The sequence below is a fragment of the Contarinia nasturtii genome, unplaced genomic scaffold, assembly GCF_009176525.2.
Source record: "Contarinia nasturtii isolate CC-2019 unplaced genomic scaffold, AAFC_CNas_1.1 Cnas_scaffold_1565, whole genome shotgun sequence".
NCBI lineage: Eukaryota > Metazoa > Arthropoda > Insecta > Diptera > Cecidomyiidae > Contarinia > Contarinia nasturtii.
The window spans coordinates 116,655-136,686 of record NW_022198900.1 but is presented as its reverse complement, the minus strand read 5'-3'; the positions used below and the strand labels follow the sequence as shown (position 1 = coordinate 136,686).

At 33.5% G+C, this 20,032-nt stretch overlaps 1 protein-coding gene across 5 annotated transcripts; it reads left to right on the top strand.

The window, feature by feature from the left end:
* The first annotated feature begins 1,400 nt into the window (after nt 1–1,400).
* Nucleotides 1,401–19,787, top strand: LOC116346532 (transcription factor CP2-like protein 1). 5 transcript variants are annotated; one of them, XR_004201589.1, is made up of 13 exons: nt 2,312–2,769; nt 3,459–4,127; nt 7,567–7,678; nt 7,989–8,189; nt 12,733–12,805; nt 12,882–13,282; nt 13,344–13,392; nt 14,990–15,134; nt 17,079–17,644; nt 17,707–18,138; nt 18,305–18,483; nt 18,592–19,358; nt 19,427–19,787. XR_004201589.1 is itself a non-coding variant. In XM_031776634.1 (12 exons), the coding sequence occupies exons 2-12, from the start codon at nt 3,990–3,992 to the stop codon at nt 18,789–18,791; spliced, it is 2,496 nt and encodes an 831-aa protein (XP_031632494.1). In that variant the 5' UTR covers nt 1,401–1,985; nt 3,459–3,989; the 3' UTR covers nt 18,792–19,787. The 5 variants fall into 5 exon arrangements, 3 of the variants coding, with proteins under 3 accessions (XP_031632494.1, XP_031632495.1, XP_031632492.1); XR_004201590.1 differs by having other exon boundaries at nt 19,441–19,786; XM_031776634.1 differs by lacking the exon at nt 2,312–2,769 and adding an exon at nt 1,401–1,985 and having other exon boundaries at nt 18,592–19,787.
* The last annotated feature ends 245 nt before the right edge of the window (nt 19,788–20,032 follow it).

Here is a 20,032-nt window from a genome sequence, read left to right as displayed (position 1 = left end):
ACGCTTGTGCGAATTAAACTAAAATCAAGCGAATAGAGAAAGAGAAAATCGACCACCAAACAAACAAACAAACCGAGCTAGAACAACAAAATTGAGTGAAGATAAATGATAATCCGAAATCCTTAAGAGAAATATTGTGCGACTTTTTATTCGTGATTATAAATATAAAACTGTCGATCTAATCGAAGTTCTTTGTGCGTGTGCATGTGTGTGTGAAGGAGAACTGTAGGAGAGCAAAATTTTGAGAGAAAAAAATTTGTGCGTTTCACACGCTTTACAGCCGTAGAAAATTTTGTTTGCAATTGGCAACAACCAAACTTCACGCAAAAAACTGAAGATTTTGTGTACGCGAAAAAAAGAGGAGAAAATAGAGAAGAACAACAACTGTTCAAGTGAGAATTTTGCTTGTAGCAGCCAGTAATACTGTCAACCGCAATTTCAATGAACTTTATCAACTAATACGCGCATGTGTGTATGACGTTCACGCGTGAAGTTGTGTACAATATTGAAAAAAGTGTGAGAAAGAGCATTGAAAGAAGAGCGCGCGACTTTTTAATTCGAACAGTTTTTCGAAGAATCGTTTTAAAACGATAAATACCAGAGTTTAAAAAAAAGAAGTGTGTAAACATAGTGTGCTTGAAATTGAAAAAAAAAAAAAAAAAAAAAAAATCGAATTTTCACAGAAAAGTTTTGAAATTAAATGATTATAAGCGGAAGAGATTGATTGGACAAAGATATCGAGAGAAAAAAAAACATTCATTGAAATTCATAAAATCAACAATCATTGATAAGATCATTGTATTTGCTGTGGTGCAATTGTTTACACTTTAATCTGTTTTGTATGAATTGATAGTCGGTGCAGTGAAAATCAACAAGAAAAACAATTGAAGAGAGAACTAGTTCAATGATATTGATAGTACGACGACATTCACACTAAAGTTGAATATTTGAAGTGTTGGAAAAAAAATTACGACATTTTAAATGTTAAGATTAATGCGCACACAACCAGCCAAATTATTTAAATTGAAGTCATTTGTTTGGAAAATCCTTTAAAACATAAAGAGCATTGAAGTGCAATTCATAGACTATTTAGACCAAAAAGCGAGAGAATAAAAAACGAAAGAAAGAGAAAAGCATCTCAAGCAAGAACATTTAATCGTTAACCATTTATTTTTCGGTGTTGTATTTGAGTCGATTGTTAAAAATTCCACTCTTCGCAAAAATTCGATTGAACATATGGCTACAGTGGTTAAAGGATCTGAATTCATTGTATATATGTTAGACAAAATGCTGTTGAAAATTGAAAATACCCTATTGAGAAGTCATCGTCAACGCGAAACCACCGGCATCAAAAAATTATACAATTCGTTCTTCGTCATGTTTTAATTAATTAATCCTGTTATTGCCGGAACTCGAATCCGTTTTTTAAATTCACTACAAACGTGTGTAACGGAGTCGTTTGTTTCGTTCGATTGAACAAATCCAGAAAACAAAACAAGAAGAAGAAGAAGAAAAATTTTAACATAAAAAAATAACACAAAATTACGCGCGATTTTTTTTTTAATAAATGCAATAAGGAGGCGACATTTTTTTCTCCAACCAACCAAAATAACCAAGAGCAAAGTGCAGTCAGAAGAATCAACAAAAACGGAAGAATCACAATTTTGAATATCACCAACATCAAGAAAGCCAGCCATTTTGAACGAATTGTAGCCAATATCGTAGAGCCGGGACGAAAAACCAAATTGGAATAAACATCGAATTTGTAGACTCACTGGATCAAAAATACAATTCTACAAGCGGTAGACGGAAAGAACATCATTTTTGGCATAATTTCCAAAAAAAAATCAATTTCAACCGTCGAAAATTATCGACCAAAGGATCTACCAGCAATAGTTTCCGCCAAAGTTGTTTTTTCGTTATTTTTGTGGTTAATGTTGTGAGAAAATTAGAGACACAGAAACGTGTGAACAGTGCCTTTTTGGGTAATTTTTCTTCCATTTTTGACAATTTAATTATAAATACACTTTACAACGCATAACATATTTTCGTAATTTTATCTATTTGGTGGCCAATTATTGACAATTTATTCATATAATTTTTTATTGTTGTTTTAACGTTACTTGTCGTTGCTCAAATCAGTAATTGAACTAGTTTATTTTATTTTAATTGTTCTGTTACTTGGTGAACATAATTATAATTAAATGTTGTGTCGTCTAATCTATGTAATACTTTGTTTTTAATTATTTGTTTTTGTAATAACTTCTAACAACGACGGTGGTTGGTGTTTTATAATTTTTGTATAAATCACGATTATTACTCACCCATTTTGTGTTTTATAAAATACTCATTTTGTCTACATTTGTGCGGTATTTGGGTTCTACTTTAAAAAAAAGACATTAATTTTTATTTAAACTATCGTCTTGAGTGTGTCAAATCATTCAAATTAAGTTAATTTGTAAATTTCCAACTAAGAAATCGATTGAGCTTTTTTCCCTACTTAAATAACGACAAACAAAGTAAATTTATCGGTCAAAAGTGTGACAAACATAAAAAAAATTGGTGTAAATTATCTGGATCTCGAGTAAAAAAGCTTCCATCAAACAAAAATCCCATAGTGTGATCAAAATAAGATCAAAAAAATCATTGCTTTTCGAAATCCCATTGTTGTCAGCCTACGAACACAATTTCCTGTTGCATATTCAACACGGATTCCCTAATCCATTCGACAGCGAATTCATTAGGCACATAAACACAAAATAATTCAGGGTAAAGACATATTTTACGCAAAAAAACCTTTTTTTTCGTTCATTTCACCTCATAATAGATAGTCATTTGTATACCGCTTTAAACCCGAGTGCATGGATGAACAAAATAGATCCCATTCATAGCCATCACCATCGACTTAGCGTCTAGCCTCTCTCTAAACGTCTAAAAATCGTAAATTCCGGTCTATTTAACATTTTTAAGGACATTTAACACACATCTCTATCCATACCAGCACCAAATTTATTCTGTACACAGTCATTATTGTTTTGTTTCTTCAATTGATATGCCAAACCCCTTTCTTTTAATTTATTTGCATGCAAAAGTAGTCCTACATATATGGGTGACATCAAAGTGTGTAGCTTCTAAGAATAAGAACAAATTACAAATTCATTTGGCTGCATGGTGTATCTTAATTTGATTGCTATCACGGCGCTGCAATGCATTTTGTCACCCATTCTCTCAAAATTGGAAGCGATTAATTGCGATAGACTGGGGTTCAAGAACATTTGTTGTGAAATTAACCACTTTCGAATCGTTTGGAACGCATGAAATCTCCACAAATCACACTTTTAAATTGATCGTTACAATCTTTCAAAGCTTTACTAATACTGTCTCTATCAAAAAACTATACTAATTGTCAATTGTTTTTTTTTTGTGTGTCTATCATTTTTTTTTTTTTCAATTTGCAGCCAGAGGGTGTAGTTACGCCAGGCGCACGATAATTCAAAAGTAATTACCTTTGCTCATATTTGATCAAAACAGCACGGTGGAAAGTGAAAAAAATAGTGTGATCGAATCGAGAGCGCAAATAATCGGCGAAAAGTAGATAAAATCCAAAACTATTCGATAGAAAGAAGCGATTTTGATCGAAGAAGGAACTTTCTTGTTTTCATTGCAAGTGAAAGTTGAATTGAAAAAGTCGACGAGGAAATTCCTTCCTACCCGAATCCAAAGCCAACAGGGATAGAAATCCAGTGAAGAGAAAAACATTGCTCTTTTCTATTGGTTGTGAAGAGGTTCTTCAAATACGCACAAACCGATTTTGGTATCACCACAAAACGGCCGGATTATTCAAGTTTGCTATTGAGAACAGAGCGAGTGACACGCATACGCTAATCTCTAGCATTCCGACAACCGTCCAGTTTGTTGAGAGTGCATCGACGTCAAGTCGATACCAAAATCCACCGTAAATTTTTAATCTTTATTTTCGTCTGTTCCGAATGGCGATATCTGTCGCAAAGCAATACTGCCCGGACTTTAATAGCCTGATTGATCCTCTGCGCACACTGCAGAGCTTTGACTACTTTGGTTCATACACGGATCAGATGGAATTTACCATTTCTACTGACTCGGATGAGGTGAGTTGTTTTTTCGAAAATTAAACGGTTTCATTTTGTTTTTTTTTATCGTCATTTGGTTGAAAGCATCCTTGAATTAATAATCGTGTTAAAATTCCAAAAAAATGGTTTGGTCTCTGTTTTTTTAATACCGCTAACTTTTACAATGTCACACATTCGATATTATTTTTGGACATTTTTTACAACTTCTTTTTTTTTGTTCACCATTTGAACAAAAAGAAAACAATCCTCGTCAGAATTATGATTTCGAACATTTTTATTGATGTTGCCCGTAAAAGAATCACTTTGCCGAAGTGAATCGCGAGAGCGGGATCAACTTTTAATAAATCTTGGTTAAGTGTTTGGTCAAACCAAACCACGGTATTTGGAAAAGGCTTTGACAGCAGTGCTATACAGCGGTTTCCAGTCAAACTAGCACTGCTGCTAGTACAAATGTATGCCATTTTACAATGCTATGAAGTTGGCTGCGTTGTCCATTTGCCACTATTGCCGTACCCGGGGATCAAACGGGCATCGTAAAACTGAAGCGAAAAAGATTATTTTTTACAATGTCATCAAACCAAATATGCCGATATTTATCTCTTTTGTAAGACAGTCTTTAAATGGTTACGCACACGCATGTCTGTGTATCATTTCTACGCGGAATTGGGGCCCCTTTTTTTTGGTTAGCATCTCCACTAATATAAACGTCATAAAATTATAAATGCCTCCGTTCGAAATCATATTAAAAAATCATCGTAAAATATGATGAACGAGAGAAGTCGATTGACCATTTAATGTGAAACGCACACCCGACCAATCACTTTGATCTCGACTATAAATATTATGATAATAAAGTAGACAGTTCGAAATTTATACATTTTAATGATTGCATGACCCAATGTAAATGAATCGTCTCAATCCAAGCTATGTCGTAAGCGCACAGATATTTGAAGAAAATACATGCCTTGTGATGAGTTGTGACCAAACTTAAATAAAGTAAATCTTCAAACCAGATAACCTGAAGTGATTTTCTCTGAAAATTGATTATCTCGTGACATTCTTTTTTTCTAAAACTATACGAATCATTTCATGCGGCGTAGTAGTATTTAACGTTATCATATCTCATCAGATTAGTAGGAACTAATTAAACATTTTATGGGCATCACTATATTGTAATCATCACTAACGGAATTCATTTTTTTTTTCAATAATTGGCCATTTTAAAGATGAAAATCCATTCCATTCATATCCTCAATATGATTCCATATCAATTTCAGTTTTTTGTCTGCATCCTTGCTTTTAAATTAATCCAGCTACAAATCAAAATTGATGTTACTAAACAAAAACTTGTGAAATTGTTAATTTATTGGGATAAAACAATGACTTTTTATCGAAATTCTTTGACGAAGTCGTTGTTTTCTGCATAAATTAATTAGACACATTCGATGATCGTGAAATTAAGTTTACATGAATTGTTATATTCCACTTGAGTTTTATGTTTTTTTTATTAATGGAGCACAAAGTTTGACTATCATTACGCTGTTACTACTACTACTAATATGGAATATAAGAAATGTCAAACAATAACAATAAAATGAATTACAGATGTTACATATATGTGTCCGAAAATGAATGACAACATAAATGGTGAAATGAAAATAAAAATACGCTGGAAATGTCATTGTCGATTTAGTAACTTTTTGGGATTTTTCTTTTGCAAGCACAAATTATTTGCTTCAAAAATCATACAAAACAAGAAATATCTATAGATTGGTGTGTCGTTGGACTTTTGCCGATTAAATCAACTGCAAATATCATATTGTGAATTCCATCGCTTTATCGAATCATCTACCGAAATAAAGAGTATGAAAATTTGCAATTCTCACAATTTTCTTCTTTGTGCATTTGCTTCGGTTTTGCATTCGGTTCATTCAACCGGTTTTTATATTAAATTGATTTTTAGTGTTAAAATGATGCAGAAGAAAGAAATGTGATTAAATTAACAAGAGACTGAATGAGAAGGATTCATTCGGTATTTTTTAGTATTTTTTTTTTTTTTGACAGTCCCGTGCATCATAATTGCATTGCCAACTTGAACGTTTTTTTTGTTGTTCACCACAACTTACCTTGACGGTAGAAAATATTGTTTGACCGCAAAAAAATGCACACGCGTCTTTCTGTTACGATAGTAATAATTTCAATAAATTGAATGTCCGAGAATGAAAGTGAGTCTTCTCCTCAGAACATAGAAATGTGTAACAAATCTTAAAGATTTTATTGAATTGTAGTACCAACGCAAATTTTATTGAAATGAAACACGGCGTGTTACACTTCAATAAATTTTGTTTTGGTATTACATTTTGAAAACTTTCTTGCCGTTTGTTTCAATTTAAAATGCTTTTTTACGATGTTACGAATAAAAAAAAATAGATTTTGATGTTATGAATAGAAAAAATTGGTTTTGATGTTACGATTAAAAAAAAGACTAATTTTTACGCTTTTTATGAGATGACAATATAGGAAACGTCGAGAAACAAAGATACCTTCAGAAAAGGTGAGAAAAAACACGCCGTGTTTCATTTCAATAAAATTTGCTTTGGTACTACAATTCAATAAAATCTTTAAGATTTTAACACATTTCTATGTTCTGAGGAGAAGACTCACTTTCATTCTCGGACATTCAATTGAACTTTGAACAATTCAAACGAAACAGTGATCGATTTAACATATGATCGTCGTCATCGCTTTGCTTCATTCTTCTTTCGGTCACTTCGAGACGTTTAATAAGCGCATTATGACATTTTTTACATGTTTTTCAACGCGGCATGCATAATCACTGCTCGAAAAAAAGAATTCGAAGAACCACAATGAAAGGAGAACTAAATAGCCAGACTTTGAGTACTAAGACACAACAAAATGTGCGAAAAAGAAAATACATACATACAAAACAATACAATTTTTTAATAAAAATTGTACAAATCAACACATTTTTCTGTCACTTGAATCAAAAATATCTTCTTTTTTTTCGAAGATGAAATTTCATCAACGGAAAAAATAAAAGTGTCTTACAATTTCACAATCTCTTCGTAATAAAGTGAGCTAGCGAAGATATAAAGAGACAATAAAACAAAAATCATCCCGAATGAAAGCAAACGTAAATTCAATAAGCCGTGTTTCATAAGATATGAATCATAACAAAATATTGCATATAACAAACGAAAACCATCGTATACCTTTTTCCAACGCAAATTGCAATATTGGCATATGCATTCAAATTTATTTATTATTGTAGTTTACGTTCATTATTTTTAACGAATTTTCTACTTATCTGTGACATCCATAAAAAACATGTGTTCTCTTCAACTAAATGGTGTTAGTCAATTTAAAACTTTGCAAGAGCGTTAAAATTATGAAATATTCATAACAATTTTTGTTTCACGTAATTTTTTTTCTCCAGATAATCAATCGAAACAACTTCCATACAGCTCAAAATCAAGATTTACAGGATATTGATTTCGCCGAATCACCGGAAAATTCGCCGACGTCGTGGCCAGCCGATTATCAGAAACGTAATTATAACACAAATATTTGAACATAATTTATTACATTGATCATGAATGTAGAACACCTTTTCTTTTATGCATTCGTATAAACATTCATTAAAATGACTAAATCCTTTCGTGTTAAAATACAAAGCGCAAAATCCATTTTGAACCAATTCAAAAAAAAAAAAAAAATTGAATGACAGACACGCTTTTTTAGAAAGGATTTCAATGAATCTCATTTTCATTTAAAAAATAAGAAAAAAATTTCTCAAATATTACGTTTCATTTGATAATTTTCCATTTTATTTCATATATTTTCTTTGTGATGATGTAGTATTGAACGGATCAACGTTAGATGTGAATCAGATGCAGCCACAAGGTAAGAAGCGCCGTATGGATTGGGATTCGTTGGATTTGAATGAGAATGGTAGCGGTGGCGATGGCAATGGCATTGGTGTGGTCGAATCAAAAATGCCAAATTTAGTGACCAATGGAAAAGAGTGCGAACGCAATCGCACCAAAAGTGTCAACGGAGGTAAGTTTAACTTATTTTTTTTCTTTTAAATCAATCAGATCAGATTAAAAACAAAAATCCCTAAATCGATGACCATGAGTGTACTCGATTTTTTTTTGTTTTAGTCAGATTATTATTCGAAAAAATATGAATCTGATGCCGAAGGAAAATCACATGTATGAAATCCCTTTCAACTGCTTTCAACTATCCACTTGAGACGTGAAAATAAGTGACTCAGTTCATTTTTAATCTCTGGCAATTGTTGAAATGCATCTGGTTGAAATCAAAAATCTTGTTTGAATTGTTATTTTTGTGGGAGCGTTATAATAGTGAGTGTATGTTGTTATGACAACCAAAGCTCTCTCTCTCTCTGTCTTTCTGTCTAAATGAGAACAAGTAGCTTGATAAATGAATCTAAATCAAAATGTTCCAGGCTCTGAATGAAAACAAATATTGGAAACAAAAACAAAACAGAAATCCTATTGCGCTACTAATGCCAACCAATCACATTGAATGCGCTACATTCACGAATTGCGCTGTTGTTATTTAATAGCAGCGTGATTCGATTCAAATATGCAAAATCAGTGCACTGGTGCGTATATGCCAGTTGAATGAGAGTAATGAAGAAAAAAACGAATAAACAAACAAAACGGTTGCTCTCTTCCTGAACTAGTATCATTATATATGTAAATTAATGAAATTCAACGCCAAAACGATTCATCATCATTGCGCTAGTCAGTCAGCCAGTCAGCTGAAATTCAATACATGATATTGCTTATAAGAGTTGATCAATCGTATGAGAGAACATATGAATATTGCATTTTATTGCTATTAATCGTCTGAGTTTGTTTAATGTTCGTTATAAGTGTATTTTATGATCGGCAACCTTGACATTATTTGTTTATTTTTTGTCGTTTTCTGATTTCGAGCCCATTTTCAAGGGTTTGAATCGATCAGCCTGAAAAACGATCGAACGCATTCCTTTTCGCTTTTACTTCCTTTCTCCTCCTTCCCCATGCAGGAGTTTTTTTGCATTGCATTTACAATTTACTTTTACGATGGGACACACACTAATTGAACATTTTCTTTTGTTTACGCTACAAATTCATTGTGTACGGTGCAAACAACGGATGAACTTCATTCAAGTGATACGTATACTTGTATATAAAACGGCTGAATCAAGTGTAATGATTCGTATCACCCAGACATCTCAACAAGAAGAAAACAGAAAAAAAACAACACTTTGTTATGAGCGATAGGAGATAGAAAGGCTGAAGTTTAGAAAACGAAAATACTCAGGAGCTGATCTGTCTTTGATGACTTGGGTAGTGAAAGTATATTATTGAATAAAGAGAGAGAGAGAGAGAGAGAGAGAGAGAGAGAGAGAGAGATAGAGAGCAATAGCGCGAAATCAATTGGAAGATTAATAGTTTTGGCTAAAACATTCTGTCATTCAATTTCATTGCATTGTGCAGTGTATTATACTTGAAGCTGACTGATAACACACTTGTTTGAAATATACATAAATGTTGTGTTTGACATGATTTGAGGCTGTTCAATCAGACGAATGAAAAAAGGGCATGGTGTTTGTTTTCTCTCTCGCTAACAGCTGGCCTGAGTAACGACGTGCGCATACACCGTTATATGTTTCACAACAAAAGTAGAACGAGATAGACAAATGTATGCGTACAGTGAATTTTGAATACCGAAGGGTCGATGCTAAGGTCAGACATCTATCAATACATACACGACAATGACAAAATTCTTTCAAGATGAGGAAATTTCGTGTGATTTTGTTATTTATTCACGTTGTTCCGATCATATTTTCAACAACACGCACATTTTGACAGTCAACCATCGCATTTTGACGCCAGCACACAAAATAAACTCAGTCTTCAATTTTCCTCGTTCAGTAGTGTTGCAATTAATCGGCGATCCATTTACATTCACACTTCTGTAAAGCCATTTTTTGGCCATTCATTAACTTGGTTTATTCGAGATAAAAACACACACACATCAAAGTTTTTATCAATGAAAATGATCAAAGTGATACTAATCGCACTGTGAATTATGAATCGATCACGAAACGGACATTGTGCAATTGATCGAATTGATAGGGATTCGACGGATGTCTCTCTCTCTCTCAATACAATTCGTGAATCAATTGTTTTGCACTGAACAAAACAAAGCTCCTAATTATTGTACACCAATACAGTGATGAAACACACAGAGAGAGACACACAAAGGGCCGCAACGCGTGCGGCACACTCCATTCAAAGTGTACATTGATCTGTAATTAAGAAAAGAAACAGGCAACAAAAAAAAAAACGAAAACAAATCAACGCGACCATAGTTAAAATAACTATTTTTAGTGCGTTTATAAGCTATAAAAGGTCAGAAAACTGTTAGCACCTTCATTAAATTTAAATTATGCTAATTTCGTGCATTCTTTTGTGCCCACCGACGGTCTAACACATTACTCATTTCTCAGTCGGTTACTGTTAATGAATGAAATTCAGCTCATCTCATCGAATCACACATTGTATGAGGGTTGCGCGTGCCACACACTGCCTAACTAAAAATTCGCAACAAAGATCCAAACCGAACACAAACAACAGATCAAACAAACACTCCGACGAAATTGTTTTTTTTTTATGAAATTTGAACGGCAGACTAAATTTATCGATCATTTAACACTTTCTCATCACTTTAACACAAAAGAAAAGAAATCGGTTTTGCTTCATTTATGAATTGGTCGCCATTTAATAAGAAAAATAGTTCGCACCGCGACGTGTTTGTCCAATAAGCCAACAATCAATTCATTCATCTGAATCACAGAACGATGCAATCAATGAGTGCAAATTTTTCTTCAGAAAGATGCTGCGTGATATTTCACACACACATACGATAAAGTAAAATCGAATCAGTGCAATTATCCAAAATGAATACTAAACGTTATCATAATTGGACGTGTATTCAGAGTTTAATATTTCAAATTTCTTGATTGGTATTTTTATCAACTTGACATTTTATGTGTTGCTGATGGATGAATGTAAAACGCAAATAAGAAAAAAAAAACCATCGACAGAAAGAATCAGATGTATGTTTAGGGGGTGAAGGAGTGTACGTTTGAAATTGGGGGGTGTATTTTGGTGGGATTGAAAAAAGCCCGCAAATTCGAACCCAAGCGGTCTAAAAGTAAGTTGCGAAGCTAACAAAGAAAAATTGACAAAGATGCAGAATTTTTCAAATTTCCTCAATCAAATCGAAAGCAAACGACCATGTCATGGATTCAATACCATAAATAATCAACATGCTGTCGTTGAATCAACGACAATAACACATATAAAACTGCATAACTGCAACAATCATAACAACAATGACAACATTCACAGTGACAATAACCTTAATGGCACATTCGCCAATTCTAGCAGTAACTTAACGAATTCAAACGGTTTGTATATGCGATTTTAATATATATTTTTTTATTTAGAAAAAAAAAGAAAATCGACGAATGGAAAAACAAAATGTTTTTATTGCGATACAAAAATGCCGCCAATTGATATCCATAAGTCAAAACAATCAATGTGATGACGCGTTACATGTTTCGTTTTTTCCTACTTTACTCGCCTTTGTGTTCGTATTCTTTTATCTAGAAGGGAGTATGTTGGAGACATCAAAATCAAACAAACAAAAGAGAAGAAAAACACAAAAGCGCCAATCGAACCATATTCGTTCAATTGGTTTTATTAATTCGGTTGCAATTGTTTGTTCTTTCAAGGTTTCCACCAATTTCTGAATTCATATGCTTCCAAGAAACTCTTTCTCTCTCTCTCTCCCATCGTAAATGAAAATGTGATTGACGACAACAATTTTGCAAACACAATGTCGCATTCATATCGAGAGTGTGCATAGCTTCTGGAGTTGGCAATCTAAGGGGGGTAATTTCAAAATTTTCCAAATATGAAACGTTGCGGCGAAATAGTTTTTCTCCAAATAATACTACAACATGAAGTTTTTTTCACACGGTTTATTTGTTGTAATACAACAAATAAACTATTCATAAAAAACTTTATGTTGCAGTATTATTTGGAGAAAAATAAGAGCTACTTTTTCGCCGCAACGATTTATATGTAAAGGGGTAACTTTTTCGATTTTGTCTCGTACAAATTCAAAAATGCATTTTTGAATTGTTCATTCCTGGGGCTGGGGTTGTCTCAGAGCATTTGCCTCAAAAAAACCTAGCAAATTGAAAGATTTGTCTTTTCGCCCAAAAACATTAGCAAATTGAAAGATGTTCCTTAGCCAAAAACCCTAGCAAAATTCAATATTTTCTCCCTCTTTAGAAAGTGAAGAGCAAAAAAAAGGTCTTCACATTTTGCGCGAAAATCCCTAGCAAATCGAAAGAATATTTTTCTCTTTTAATATGGGGTTATTCCCAAATCTGCTCTCCAGGGGGGGGGGCTAATTCAACCCCTCTGACCCCTGCTCAGAAGCTATGAGAGTGTGTATCATTGACATTATTATTATCATTATAAATGTTCTTTATTCGGTTTCGTTTCAGCTCGGCTCGGTTGGACGGACGATATTGATTTCGATTTAAATGGTGATTTAACCAATAATTCGTATTTGAATAAGTATGTATTGAAAAGTCATTTGGAAATTCGTTGAATCAAAAAACTATAGAAGAATTTTTCGTCTCACAATTCACAGTGATTCATTTTTGTCGCTGTCATCAGCATTAACGGTTCTGAAGCAGGAAATTCCATCTCCATTCGGAAATGATCAAGCTAAGAAGATTGTTAAGGCATCGCCGCTCAACAAAGAACAAATGGATGAAATTTCGCAAATTGAACAGGCAGCAAATGGCACATCCATGAAAAATGGCAACAACACCGCCATTAATAACACCGGTACCAACAATTCGGCTACAAATGGTACTGTGGCTACTAACAACAGCGGTGCCAGTCCAAATGCCAATATCGCCTGCCATTTGAATGGTAACAGTAACAGCAGTGCATCGAACGATCTTGTCAATTGCTTGGAATCGGTTGGCCAACAGGCCAACAATCAAAACGATCTGAATGACGAACGCAATGATTCAAACATTCTCAGTATGTGATTTACAATTTGGTGTATGTCTTGAAGGAAATTAACAAACTTCTTTTGTTACAGAATCAGGCATTGGTCAGACTAAGGAGGATAAATCCGCTGAAGAATCCAAGTAAGAACTAAAAAATACTAATTTCTCGCAGTTGATTGAATAATACACAGTAGCCCGTACGAATGATCGATATGATAAGATGCAAACAAAAAGAATAAACCATTTTTAAATTGAATTGATTTCAGCTACGCGTAACATGAATGAAGCGAAAGAAAGAGAATTTTGAGTGAAACACTCCCGACTGAGAAATGCTGAATGTCGAACATTCACAAAAGGCGTGTTATTATTCAATTCATTTTAAATGAGATCGACTCATTTATATCGTTAACCACATCGTTCGTCTTTCACTCTATCTCTTTCTCTCTCATTCTCTCTTTCTGGGTTTATTCGATCGAATGTTTTGTGCTTGAAAGTTATTTGAATCCAAATTGAAACGGTCTGTGTGAAATGGCCAAATTATCCTCAATAAAAAAGTAGCGTCTATCTCACTATTTCTTTTCTTTTTGGTATAAAAGAAGTGCTGGAAAAGAACAGACAAAGTCACTAGAACCAAAAACGTGGCATAATGAATGTAAACAAATAGATCAAATTTAAATTTATTTTCCTCAATATTATTCAATTCGTTTTCATAAATTGAGAAAATGCTGCGCATAAACGACGTTCCAAATGAAAAAAAAAAATCCGAAATGTAGTCGATGCCATGTATCACAACTATTTTGTCAAATTGAAAGTTTCAATTTGAAATGACTTTTGAACACAGCCAAACTGAACATTCCGAAAGAGGAAATTAAAATTAATTATGAATTAAAATAGTTAGCTGTTTGTGACGCAAATTGCCAATGTTTTACATTTGTTTTTGTTTTTATTCAAAACGATAAAAAACATTTTACATGTGGTCACCATAGTACAGTCAGTCTGTCGCACTCATTCACTCATTCACTCTGGATCGTTGGTATCTAGTGATCGACATATTTGTGTGAAATCAAGAATATTAAATCTAATTGAAGCCCATTGTCATTGATATATAAAACGGTTTTCACACACACACACACACGCGCACACACACTTTATGTATGTGTGTATGATAATACAATAATGAGATGTCTCTCAGTCGGCCGATTTCATGTATTCGAGAGTGTTGTGCGCGCGCGCCTGAGCGAATTTGTTAACAAAACAATGTCCTACCCGATTATAATATAGTGTGATCAGAACTGGACCAAACTGCTATTAACTGCATTTCATTAATCGTCCATTTTCATCATCAGCAGCATTGGCATCCAAATAATAATTCTTGAACTTTGATCGATATTCCTATACCTCAGTCAGAATTGCCGGACAAGGGCATTTTTTTCGGGTGGAATTGTTGTCGCTTGAATACGACAAAATTAAACATTTCCGTAATGAATAATTGCGAATAAACTATGATTTGATTCACAGCTCTAAAATTAATGGCACTTTTTATTTATTATTGTCATTCTTTTGTGTGATGATGAAGACATATATTCAAATTGTCACTTTTATTGAACAATTAATTGTTGGATTTAAAGAGGAAATAGAGAAAAATAGATGCTAAAAAAAATTGACGGGAGAATATTTGCATAAATATAGAATGCGACAATTAACGATTTTTCCGGAATAACATTTCAATTTTTTGCAGATTTCAATATGTTTTAGCTGCAGCGACATCAATTGCAACGAAAAACAACGAAGAGACCATAACATATTTGAATCAAGGCCAGAGCTACGAGATTAAGCTCAAGAAACTAGGCGATTTGACGGCATACCGCGGCAAAACTTTGAAGGTACATAAAACGTGACCCCAACTATAATAATAATAATATAATAATAATATTTATTCACCGCCAAAACTGGCTGAATCTTTTGAGTTTGTACATAATTTTTATACATTTGTTTGGTGGGAAAAAGGTATGAATCAATGATACACATTTGGTATACATCTGATCACCGTTAAAAACCACATCTTTTAATAAAGATTTCTAATAACTAATTAGCTACTTCTTACAGTAATAGCTAAATAGTTAATAGTAAACTGTTCAAATTACCGTCAAACAGCAAAAAAACACTTATAAATACTAAACATTTTCAAATTGCACGCGGTTACAATGAGTCAGAAAATAATTAATAAATAAATAATTAAATAAATAATTGGATAAATAAATAATTTACATCTTTACAAAAATCACAATGTATCACATTAGATCGTTAAAGAAAACAGTGTTATAGTTAGACACCAATGACAAGTTAGAAAAATGGTCATCGCTTAAGGCTAAAAGTCGAGTTTTGAAAGTTGATCGTTTTGATTGCGTTGAAAATAGTTCGTGGACCTTATTTGACATTTTGCACATTTGGTTGATTGGTACTGATGGATTGATTTTGAAGTTCTTGTCATTGATTTTGAAGTGCTCCACACATCTTAAGTTACGTCCATTTTGATTGCGGGCAATTTCAGTCTTCAGTGATGGGCAGTGAACGTTATTTTGCATCAAGTCGAAAATGAATAGAATTGATGCGTTGATACGGCGCCTTTGGAGTGATTGCATGTTTAGTTTGCCTAGGCGAGTGCTGTACGATGAAATCCTGTAGTCATTTGAAATATTTGGATACTCCTTGAGAGCAAACATTGAGAATTGACGCAGGCACGATTCGATTTTGTTCTTGTGTATATCATGGTACGGGAGCCATACCAAACAGCCATACTCCAAGATTGATTGTACGAGGGCGCAATATAATGACTTCAGAGTATTGACATCCGGAATATCGTAGCAAAATCTCTTTACGAATCCGAGTGCTGATGTTGCTTTAGCCACGATTGAATCGATATGTTTGATGAAGTTAAGTTTGTTGTCAAAGATAACTCCCAAATCTCTTTGTTCGCTCACTCTCTTGAATTTGTGACTGCCATAAGAGTAGGAACTTACGATTTGCTCTCTCTTTTTTGATATTGACATAACAGAGCATTTGTCAAGATTTAAATGAAGTTTGTTTGCTTCGCACCAATTTTTTAATTTATTGATTGCAACTTGAAGTTTGATACAGTCATTGGTGTTAGCGATTGAAGTTGCCAATTTCAAATCGTCAGCAAACAGAGAGATAAAAATGTCGTCATCCTTAATGGAATTAACAATGTCGTTGATGAAAAGCAGAAATAGGGTGGGGCCCAAGTGACTTCCCTGAGGAACTCCTGAGTTAACGACAAACTCACTTGACTCCATTTTCCCATATTTCACGAATTGACGACGATTTGACAAATACGATTTGATCCATTCGATTAAGTTAGGAGGCAGATTGAAGTTTTGTAGTTTTGAAATCAGAATCGAATGATCAACAATGTCGAATGCCTTACTGAAGTCAGTATAAAGTACTTCTACCTGCTTATCTTCGTTCACTGCCTTCATAGAATAGTGCAGGAATTCTAAAAGATTCATCGAAGTCGAGCGACCTTTCATAAAACCATGTTGTTGTGGAACTATTTTATCGGCTACCATCTTGCTGATCTCCAAATTAATCAAATATTCGAAAAACTTGGCGATCGTTGGCAATTTGGCAATGCACCGATAATTTTCAACGTTAGAACGTGATCCCTTTTTGAATATTGGTCCAACGCTGTAACGTATTTTGATATACGCTATATTTCCATTTTGACTTAAAAATTCATATTTTGGAAAAAAAGAAACTCTCAAGTTCGATCTACTAATTGAGGTTGATTTTTATTTTATTTTCATCAGAGCGTCATCAAAATATGTTTCCACGAGCGTCGCCTTCAATACATGGAACGTGAACAGATGCACTTGTGGCAAGCATCACGTCCCGGCGAACGAATCATTGAAATCGACGTACCATTATCGTATGGTTTGTGTCATGTTGCTCAACCGCACAATCCGAATCTTTTGAATGTGGTCGAAGTATTATGGGATCCAATGAAAGAGGTCGGCGTTTACATAAAAATAAATTGTATTTCGACCGAATTCACACCAAAAAAGCATGGTGGTGAAAAAGGTGTACCGTTTCGCATTCAAATCGAAACTTATTTGGAGAATATGCTAAATGGAAATGGGAATAGCATCAATACAATTGGTACAATTACAGAAAATATAAAGCCAATTCACGCGGCCGCCTGTCAAATCAAGGTGTTCAAATTGAAGGGAGCCGATCGCAAGCACAAACAAGATCGAGAGAAAATCCAAAAACGTCCGCCCGCCGAAAAGGAAAAATATCAACCAAGCTACGAATGCACCATTCTAAATGACATACCCAGCGATTTTATGAATGTCAACAATTACAGCCCTGAACAGTAAATATTTTATAAAAACTTTTAACATTTCAATTTAATCACGATTTATTTCGAAAAAGTAGCATTCGCGGATCTGGTTCTCCATTGATGTCCAACTCACCGATTCATATGACCAAATTTGATGGTTTATTCTCGACTGGCAATAGCAACGGTGCAGGCAATCCGATTGGCATCAATAGTGTTTCGTCGACGAACTCCAATGTTAAAATTATGGATCAAAATATTTTATCACCGTCAAAACCACAACAAGCAATCGTTGACAGCGATGAATATAATAGCTCAAATGGTGGCTTCATTTCAACATCTTTAAATATGTCAAAGGATGCAACACCATTGATGTTAACACAATGGCTGAATATGCATCGGCTTGGCCAATATGTACCGACATTTTCGCAATTCTCTGGTGCCGATCTGTTTCGCATGTCCAAAGAAGATTTGGTACAAATTTGTGGTCTTGCTGATGGCATTCGCTTGTATAATACACTTCATTCGAAGTAAGTTTTAAAATATTGACCTTTGTCTACACAGTTTTTTTGTACGCAAAAAATAAAATATTTTTCGTCCAATTTTTTTGCCAAAATATTCAAAATTTCAAGTAACAGAGAAAAAGAAAAATAGATGAATTTTTTTATTTCATCGATACCAAAAATATATTTTCAGAGCAATTGCACCTCGCTTGACACTCTATGTTAGCTTCGATGGTAGCTCGTACCATGCAGTCTATCTCCACTCGAATACGGCAAAAGAGCTAATTCAAAAAATTGTCAAATTGCCGGGCTTCAGTGATTGCTTGGCAAATGCATCGGCCAATGTTGAGAACAATCTATTCTCGGGATGGAGTAAGTTGATTGAATAAATATTTTCTAAACGATATTTTCGAATTTTTAAGCCAGTGAATCTAAAACTATTCATTTATTGAAATAATGTTTGTTTCTCCATTCACTTAGATCTGCATTCAAAATATTCGGGCAGTGGATCGAATTTGTGCGACTCGACCAAATTCAGTGTGTATATAAATGGGCCGGCTGGTATTCATGTGTATGTCACCGACGAAGTGTTGAGTAACATCAAAGACGAAAGCCTCTTTACACTGGAAGTGCAAAACAATAAGGTTGTCATGAAGATTGTCTACAAAAATGAGATTTGAAGTGTTTACGGCACGCTGATGAGCGCCATCATTGCAAATGATATACATTACCCTAGATAAACCCCAAAACACCTCATATTCATCGCTCAAACGATATGATTACTACATACAATATTTTGCGCATCGCATGAGATGATAACGAGAGAGGATTTTTTTTTTTTTCAAATAAAAAACGATTCAATATTTTATATGAACATCCAGCTGAAATCGAATAACGACCATTTATTTCTATTTCCAGTAGAATTAGGCAAAGTATCCAACAGATTTTTTTTTATTTCGAGTAAATTTATTTGAGGAATCATAATTATAATTTTACATAGAAACTAATGTTATCCCTTTTCAAAACTGTCTCTAGTTTTTAATTTTTTAAATGATTTTTTTTTTTAATTGAAAATGCTTTTATTCGATGATAATTATTTGTTATTAATTCCATTTTTTTCTTTTTTTTGTTCAAAATAAACTACTTCTAAACATACAATGTAATACACACATTTCATGATTTTGAAGAAAAGTACACTTTTCCCCGATAAAAATGTTGAATGCAGCACAAATAACATGCGTCCATTGGTGAGAAAAATTGATTCTAGCTAAATGTTTAATACATTTTGATTATTATTAATTAGCAATTATGGCAGTTAATTTTTTTCAGATAATTTCATTCATATTTGGATGTTTGAAAAAAAAGTGTTCGACATTCACGAAAAACCGCAAAATACGTGATTTTTGTATTGTGTACAAATTAAATTCTTTTTGCACAGCGATTTAGTACTCAATTTGTAGTTTTGATCAAAAAAATTTTATAATTCTTAATATCCCAAAAACCACAATGCACCATAAACACTGAGAGGAATTTTGTTTTTGAGACAGATCGACAAATAGATAGATTGTTATGAGTAAAACTAGAATTTTATCGTTTCACCCCAAATTTACTACAATTGTGTTTATATATAGTCATACGAGAATATAAAAATGATTTGTTGTAACAAAACGATAAATAAAACCTATAAAATCTCTTTTTTTTCATGTCACAAACTGTGCAAATCAATTTTCAGGGTAAATTGAATTAAGAAATGAGGTAATTTGTTTTTCTTTGCTGAGACAATTTCTATCAAATAAGGATTGATCATTCTGTACAAGTGCATAACAAAAACCACTTTGATGATCAAGGCTTGATCTATAACGATACTCTCAAGAAAATGTTTTTGACAAAGAGAAACCCTAAATCTAAGAACAGACGAGCA

Bases quoted from the DNA above. Each gene is read 5' to 3' on its own strand.
- LOC116346532 (XM_031776634.1), top strand. From the start codon at position 3,990: ATGGCGATATCTGTCGCAAAGCAATACTGCCCGGACTTTAATAGCCTG. The intron at 7,679-7,988 runs GTAATTATAACA...GTGATGATGTAG, and splicing joins GCCAGCCGATTATCAGAAAC to TATTGAACGGATCAACGTTA. The intron at 18,484-18,591 runs GTAAGTTGATTG...CCATTCACTTAG, and splicing joins CAATCTATTCTCGGGATGGA to ATCTGCATTCAAAATATTCG.